The sequence below is a fragment of the Mustela putorius genome, unplaced genomic scaffold, assembly GCF_011764305.1.
Source record: "Mustela putorius furo isolate JIRA1106 unplaced genomic scaffold, ASM1176430v1.1 tig00000580_pilon_pilon_pilon, whole genome shotgun sequence".
NCBI classification, from domain to species: Eukaryota; Metazoa; Chordata; class Mammalia; order Carnivora; family Mustelidae; genus Mustela; species Mustela putorius.
This window is the reverse complement of record NW_025421423.1, coordinates 15,221,308-15,229,627: the sequence shown is the minus strand read 5'-3', so window position 1 is coordinate 15,229,627 and position 8,320 is coordinate 15,221,308. Positions and strand designations below refer to the sequence as shown.

Genomic DNA, 8,320 nt, shown 5'->3' with positions numbered 1-8,320 from the left:
CGGTGGAGTGTTTGACTCTTGATTTCAGTGGTTGTGAGTTCGAGTCCCACACTGGGTGAGAAGCCTACTTTAAAAACTTCAGAGATGGACTGAGGTGCAGAATAGGTATGGATGAAGGTCAAATTAGTGAACAGGGTGAATTCGGGTAGTCTCAGGTGGAACTGGTAAATTAGGGTAGTTTCCGGTGGAACTGGTGAATGAGGGTGGTCTCCCACAGTCAGCAGATAAAGCTGAAGAAGAGGAAGGGAAGATAAATGCTGCACCACGGAGGCGGGAGGCACACTTTTAGAAATTGCCTATGATAAATCCCAGAGGGATATGTATTAAAAAAAACCTAAGAGAATGAAATAACCAAAGAACCAAAAGAGGGGGAAAAAAAAGTCTCTGCTGAAGAAAGGCTCAAATCTACAAATTGAAAGGGTCCAATGAATGCTGGGCAAGAAGAACGGGAAACTACATCCTCATGAAATGTCTGAATTCCAAGGGGGAAGAGAAAATCCCCAAAGCTTGCTGTGGGGATCGGGGAGACAAACCACGTGGAAGGAGCTGATAACCAAATTAGCCTGGGGTTCTCCTGCAACGCTATCGGGAGAAGGTTAAATTTTGAGGGAAAATTCCAGACCCCATTAAACTATCTTTTAATTATTTTGAATTTAGAATTCTGTACCCAGTTAATCTGTAATTAAATTATGAAAGCACCATCAGGACATACTTAGACACGCAAAGATTCAGAATGTTTACCACCCAGGAAAACTTTCTGAAAGAGATGTTCAACCATCTATCAGAAGAAGTTTAAGCAGGGGGTGGGAGGGGGAAAGAGGAAGACCTAGGCCCCCAAACTAAAAACAAAACCAAAAACAGCCCTAGCTGTAAGCAAAGAAACCAGCAGAATTTGTAGCTAAGTCCATTGCAAAATAATCGAATTAAGCGTTTCTGAAGGTTGCACAACTTGCCAGGGTCAGTGATCCGGGGCTCACTGTCAGCTGGTCCTTATCACACACCGTCCGTTGTGGGCTTCCTCAGCAATTGTGGCTGTCACTGCTGGGTGTGCCCCACTTCTCCTTAGGGCTCTGGGTGGATGCCCAGGGTCCTAGGGCTGATCCTGGGTCCGGAAATGGGTCGTCAGCAGGCTTCCTTTCAGACCTACAGCTGAGACTTCCTCAAGCGGGGCAGGTGACTGGTGTGTGTGTGTGTTTGCCAGACTGGGTGACAGAGCTCCCGTGTCACTTGGTGCTGCCCCACCTCTTGAGGTCCGGGGGAGGATGGGCGCACATTGTGCCGCTGGACCCACAACGTCCATCTGTCAGGTGTCTGGAGTTTGTTCCTGAATCCACGCCTGCTCCTCCAGCTGGTGGGATCACGGGGTGTCTGAGTCCCATCAGAGAGCGCGTGCCAGGGGGAGGTGGGGAGGAAGGGGATCGCCAGGCTGGGGGGGTCTTCCTTGCTCTACTGGGTCATGCTTCCAACCCTTGTTTGTTTTGCTTGTCTGAGGACAACGGGTTCGAGCACAGCCCTGTCATTCCACAAACTAGCTTCAGGACGGGTATATGGTTTCTGTGGTTGTTCGGTGGGAAGCAGAGATGTGTTAGAGAAGCAGAACAATCCTACTATTTCTCACAAGGCGACAAGGGGTTCTGAGCGTCACCGAGCATCCGAGAATGAGGAGTCTACCTTTGCTTGACTTACTGGCCGTCATCAGCAAGGGACTTTTCCAGAGACAGGTCCCTGTTAGCAGTCGGGACAAATCTGCTTGAGATGACGTCTCTGTTCGGGGAGGGTCAATGTGGCTCCTTCCAGGGGGCCCTGGGGTGGTCTCTGATGTCATGTCAGCTGGGGAGGGGTGGATGTGTGTAAACATACAGTGAGGTGTTAGAAAGGGACCCGCTTTTATCTGTTGGAGACACAAGTTTTCAATCAGCATCACTGGAAATGTTAAACGAAATTCAACCAAGTAAATCTGAAGATTTCATTGGCTTTATTAAACGATTCATGAATTGGGCAGCATTCCATCTAGCTGAGAAGAACTGTGAGGAGTTGTGCAAGATGGAAGGATTTTATGGGAAGGAGGATGGGGCACGAAAGTTATTAGTGGCCAAACAGGATTGTTCCAGGCAAGGTCGAGTTCCCTGAGGGGGAAGAGCCAGGGGTCTTATCCTGCAGATTATCTCATCTTCCTTTGGGCCTAGAGAAGGCTCAGGTGACTGACTCTGGCTCTTCTGGGAAAATTCCTGACTGACCGGTTAAGACACATTTCTGGGAGAGGTTGAACCTGCCATTAGATTAGGTATTAAGCCCTCATTTGGGAATTTGGCGTAAGAGGCACCATTTTGGGTGTGTGGATTTCTTTTTAACTAAGTCTTCAGACATTAGAATCATTTCTTCTAATGCAAACTTCAAGGAATAATTTTAACAGCAGAGTATATCAAACTCATTACAATGAGACAGTCAAACCATTCCTGAAATACCACATATAAGCCATTAACATTTGCAAACCGGCTAGTGGTATTCCCAAGTCAGACCCTGGGGAAAAACAGTACTGCATTTCTGGTCAGGAGCGTCTTGATCAAGGAAGGGTTTTTTTTTGTTGTTTTTTTTTTTCCGGAAGAGTTCCAGAATATTAGGTACGCAGCCTCCTTGCCCCCTTCTCCTTCTGGACTTGCACCCGGATGGGTACCCACTGGGCAAATTCCAAACTTGACACTGGAAGAAGACACAGCGAAGGGCAGCCTGAGGAAAAACCCCAGAGAGAGCGATGGGTCTTTGCCTTCTACTCACCTGTGTCTTCCTCCTTCCCACACTCCTGGCGGCCCTAGAGTCCACTCAGGGCTCTCTTGGGATCTCAGGGATTGGGGGAATGGGGCTTTCCAAGGGACCTTTCTTCTAATTCTGATCCCATATAGAGTCACCAGGATCCAAAATTGGAAAGTCCTATGTGTTAATGCTTGTCTGGTAAAATAAAACTAAAAATTGGCACCTCAAAATTTTGTCATTGACTTTTTAAAGAAATTATTTTAACCATTTTTAAATGTAGTGTAGTGTTCAGTGGCATTAAGTCCACTCCCACGATTGGACAACCATCACCACCCTCTGTCCACAGAACTTTTTTCACCTTGTAAACCCAAAACTCTCTACCCCTGAAACACTAACATCCCCTTCCCCTTTACCCCCAACCCTTTTACTTATGGCCTCTATGAATCTGGCTGCTCTAAGTACATCATATGAATGAAATCATACAATATTTATTCTTTTAAAAGTGGCCTATTGGGATGCCTGGATGGCTCAGTCAGTCAAGCGTCGGCCTTTGGCTCGGGTCATGATCCCCGGGTCCTGGGATCAGGCTCCCTGCTCAGCAGGAAGGCTGCTTCTCCTCTGCCTGCTGCTCCCCCTGCTTGTGCTCCCATGTGTACGTGCTCTCTCTCTCTCTCTGACAAAGAAATAAATTAAACAAAACAAAACAAAACAAAACAGGGGCTCCTGGGTGGCTCAGTCCTTAAGCATCTGCCTTCAGCTCAGTTCATAATCCCAGGGTCCTGGGATCAAGTCCTGCATTGGGCTCCCTGCTCAACGGGAAGCCTGCTTCTTCCTCTTCCACTCCCCCTGACTGTGTTCCCTCTCTTGCTGTGTCTCTGTCAAATAAATAAATAAAATCTTAGAAAAAAAACAAAAACAAAAAACTATCCTATATCATTTAGCATAATGCCATCAAGGTTCATCCACATTGAGGCATAAGTCAGAATTGTCTTCCTTTTAAAGGCTGAACAATATTCCATTGTATGAATATACCACATTTTGTTTCTCCATTTATGCAATCATGGTTATTTGGATTGTCTCAACCCTTTGGCTATTGTGAATAATAATGGCAAGAGTATACAAGTTGTCAAGTATACAAGTTGCCAAGTGTACAAGTTGTCCTTGAATGTTTCAACTGGACAGCAAGATACATTAAGATAGACTTCAATATTTCTTAATTCTGATGAAGGAGGCAAGAACAAATCAATCCTAGATCTATCAGAAACTTCTTTCCTGTGCTTACAAAGGGTAGAATACTTCTGCTGTGGGTCTCTTTGAGAAGCTTTCTTCATCTTGTACACCTGTTTGAGGTCCCTTAAGAGCTCTTCAGATATCCGTCAGTAATTTAAATATTTTAGTTGTGATTTAAACATTTTGTCTAACTATACGAAGGCCCTCTCATGAGTAAATTACTATAAAAAGCTTTTTAAAATATTTATTTTGAGAGAGAGAGAGCACGCACACATGTGAGCAAGCAGTGGGGGGGCGGGGCAGAGGGAGAGAGAGAATCTCAAGCAGCCTCCATGCCCAGTGTGGAGTTCAACTCAGGGCTTCATCTCAGGATCCTGAGATCATGACATGAGCTGAAATCAACAGTCAGATGCTAAACGGACTAAGCCATCCAGGCGTCCCTACAAAAAATGTTTTAAAAAGTGAAGTTTAAAATTATTTTTTTCAGGGACACCTGGCTAGTTCAGTAAGTGGAGCGTGTGACTCTTGATTTCAGGGTTGGGAGTTCGAGCCCCACACTGGGTATCGAGAGTACCTAAAAATAAAATTTTTAGAAAATAAAAAATAAAATGGCTCTTTAAGAATTTTATTTTATTACTTATTTATTTATTTTTAGAGAGAGCACAAGCCAGGGTTGCGGCAGAGGGAGAGAGAGAGAAAGAGAATCTTAAGCAAGCTCCATGCCCAGCAGGGAGTCCCACACAGGGCTCAATCTCATGACTCAGAGATCACGACCTGAGCCAAAATCAAGCGTTGGTTGCTTAGCTGACTGAGCCACCCAAGGCATCCTCTAAAACGATATTTTTTAAAGTGCAGAAATTGACATGCTGCTTTGGAGAGCCAGGAAACTGGTATTTGGGTAGCCTGAAGCCTGAAGAAGAAGCTGATGGTAATGAACAAGATGTCCACAGATGAGCAAAATAAAATGCTTTGACTAGGTAGGAAGTGTGCTTTGCATTTTTTCCAACAATTCTTCCATAATCGTTCTGAATTAAATTTTAAAACATTATAATATCTGCACATTATATTAATATGTACAAATAATAACTCCAAACATGCATATAATTTAAAAAGTTTTTAATTGCATGGGTTTTTTTTTCTTCTTCACTCCACTTCCTGTCTCTTTTGGTGCATGTTTTTGCGGCGGATGTGTGCGAATGCAACCTAATACATTCCTCAAAGCTATCTGGTTCATTGATGTCATCTTTTCTTGTTTGAAAGCACTGTTGCATATTTAATTTTGTCTCTGTGTGTGTGTATCTTTGGCTACTTTACTGAAAGAGAACTTTCAGGGGTACAATGCCATCTTGAAACCAAAAGTTGAAAGTTTTTGGTGAAATCTAGATATGGACACAAAAAGAGCTCTCTCCTTAAATTCTCCTTAAGAAGATGGTGTATTGGCCATGCTCTCTTAAAAGAAAAACATTTTTCTTAAGCTAAAGATTTTGTCAGCAATAAACCCACTGTTGCAAATTGAATACTGGTTAAATATTCTGTTTTAATTCTGGTGACAAATACCGACCAGGAGATAATTTTTCATTCTGTGATTCCATGAACTCACTATTGGGTAAGAAGTAATTCTTTTTACCATAAATAAATAAGTAAATAAAAATAAAAATTAAAATTAAAGAAAGCAACAGAATGAGTCAATTAAAAGAACTCATGAGAGTCACACAATCAATGTAGAATATGGATTGGGCTAGTACAAAATTGTCAAAATATTAAAAAGGTGATTCATGCAAATATAAAAAGAAAACCTAAAATTTTATTCAACTAATTAATTCATGAGGGCCTCAGCAAGATGTTGACTTCAAAGGAGTACTAGTAAGGTATCAAGGTTCCAAGGAAAATTTAAAGAATATACAATACATACACATATATTTATCTGTTAGGTGTGATAAGATGAATTTGCTAAATGTGAAACTGGCTGACATCATATAAGACAAAATCTTATTATTAGATGTATCATATTTTTACCTGGCAGGAATCACTTCCATTTCTACTGGAAAAATTAATTTGCATTTTTATGGACAAGAATCTTTTGCACTTCAATTTTCTGCAAGTGATCTTTTTTTTTTTTTTTTAAGATCTTATTTATTTATTTGACAGAGAGAGATCACAAATAGGCAGAGAGGCAGGCAGAGAGAGAGAGGGGGAAGCAGGCTCAGAACGAGCAGAGAGCCAATGCGGGGCTGGATCTCAGGGCCCTGGGATCATGACCTGAGCCGAAGGCAGAGGCTTAACACACTGAGCCACCTAGGCGCCCCTGCAAGTGATCTTCTATCTCTATCTACAGAGTTGTAAAAGAGCCTCATTAATAAAAAGTCCATCAAAGGTGCACAACCGTATAGAATTAGATAATCCCCAGAAGGGTTACAACACCCACCACCCTGCTGAAAATACCCAGTAAACTTAGCCATTTCAAGGTTTGGGGCTATTTTTCCCGATATCACCAATTAAAAAACTATGTGTACACACACACACACACACACACACACACAGATATATTTAAATTTACTGATTTACTCTGCAGGAGACATGCCAGAGAAGGAGAAGGCCAGCTTAACAGTATCCTAAAGGAATCTATTTTTGTGGAAACAATGACATGGTTTCAAAGTTCACAAAGAGTTGAGCTTAACAAAAACTTTGTCTAAATTAGAGAGGATAGCCCCCACTGCCCAAAGGGGCTCTTATCTTTGCTGAACAAAAAATAATTAGCAAGAAAGCCTGCTGCAAAAGAGCTGAGGCAGTTTATTTTTAACTACTTCTTTTTAAGGTTGCACAACAAGTTTGGCCCTTATATGGGTGTGTTCATGGGTGGTTAGGTTTAGGGCAGGCTTATGGTAGAAAGAGAAAGCAAGTGAGGATATGGGTGAAGTAGTAGGGGCCCTGCTCTTGGACAGACCTGCCAAGCTCTAAGCCTTTGAACTGGAACTTATTCCCACCCCACCGCAGCCTCTCCCTACCCCAATTTGCAAATAGTCTCTTTGGGTCTCTACCTCAGTGACTTTCACCACCATCATCCACCCAGCCGCCCACACCAGAAATTTCGGTGACATCTGTAATTTCTCTTTCCTTCTCCTCCACATTCTACTGATCATAAAATCCAGTGGATTCCACCCAATATCACTCTGGTTTGACACTTTTCATTGCCAATGCTCTGCTCCTGGACGTGTCCTCTCTGGCCTGGATTCCTCCAGCAGCCCCAGGCTGGTCTTCCGGCCTCCCTAGCTCCAGTCTAGATCCCACAGAGCAGACACAGGAGCCTTCCTTGATGAGGTCACTCTCTGCTTAAAACCCTATTACAGCTCCTGAGCAACCTCCTTTCCTTGGTTTATGAGGTCGTCCTTATCTCTGAAGCTTAATGCCTCTCTCCAACTATCTGTTCCCACTCTAAGGAGATCTCCTCATTTCTAGACTAAGCTCTCGGGTTCCTATCTCTCAGTATAAGCCCTTCTCACCGCTTAGATTCCCCTCCCACGTCTTTTTCATCCTCTGGGTCTTAGCTTCCTTCCTCTAGAAGCCTTCCCGACGCCCCAGGCACAAGGTCCTCCGAGCAGCAGGAACGCTTGTCTGCTCCTCCCCCACCACAGCTCTGTCGCCCGATGCAATCCTGCAACCTGGTCGCCTGCAGCCCTTGGGTGGACTGGACCGTTGGCTTCTTGCCCTCACCGTGTCCTTGGAACACCAGCCACTTCACCCACTTCTCTTTCCCCCCCTCAAAGATTCCCGCTCCTTCTGCCCCTCGCCCCTCTTTCTCTGCCACCGGGGTGCCTCCCTGAGACCCAAGAAGCCTCGGATCTCCCGTTCGTCTCTTTTGCTTGAAGCACGTTTCGTCCTGGCACGGTCCGGGACTCTAGGGTCAGCTCTGTCATTATGTGCTGGGTGTCTGTCCCTACTTGCAGAACGTCCGCGCCGAGGATGCCGGACCCCGTCGCTCGGCCCGCCGTGTCCCCCCGGCGGAGCAGGTGCGCGAGCGAGCGAGGGGCGCGGAGCGAACGAGCGTCTTGCGGGCGCGCGGGCCACGCGGGGAGGAAGGGCCCGCGCTCCGCCACCTCCTCGGGACCCCGCGGCGCCGGAAGCGCCCGGGGCGGCCCCCTCCCCGCGGGGCCTGCCGCCTTATCTCGGCGCCTCCGGGCCGCGGGAGGAGTCGCGGGCGCGCCGGGAGGGACGCGGCGGCGGCATGGGCCGGGGGCCCCAGGGCGCGGGCCGCCCACCTCGCCGCCTGCTGCCGCTCCTGCTGCTGCTCGGCTTGGCCCGCGGCGCGAACCCAGCGCTGGGCGCCGACGGTGAGTGCGGG

At 45.8% G+C, this 8,320-nt stretch overlaps 1 protein-coding gene across 4 annotated transcripts in view; it reads left to right on the top strand.

Annotated features, from left to right (window-relative positions):
- The first annotated feature begins 1,034 nt into the window (after positions 1 to 1,034).
- Positions 1,035 to 8,320, top strand: part of SUSD1 (sushi domain containing 1) — a 137,028-nt gene continuing 129,742 nt past the window's right edge. For 2 of the 4 annotated variants that reach the window (XM_045081706.1, XM_045081708.1), the window contains exon 1: positions 8,118 to 8,309. In XM_045081706.1, the coding sequence (XP_044937641.1) occupies positions 8,204 to 8,309 (106 nt within the window). In that variant the 5' untranslated portion in view covers positions 8,118 to 8,203. Of the gene's footprint in view, positions 1,174 to 7,914; positions 7,989 to 8,117; positions 8,310 to 8,320 lie in introns of those variants that run through there. The other 2 variants (XM_045081707.1, XM_004747806.3) reach the window with 2 other exon arrangements.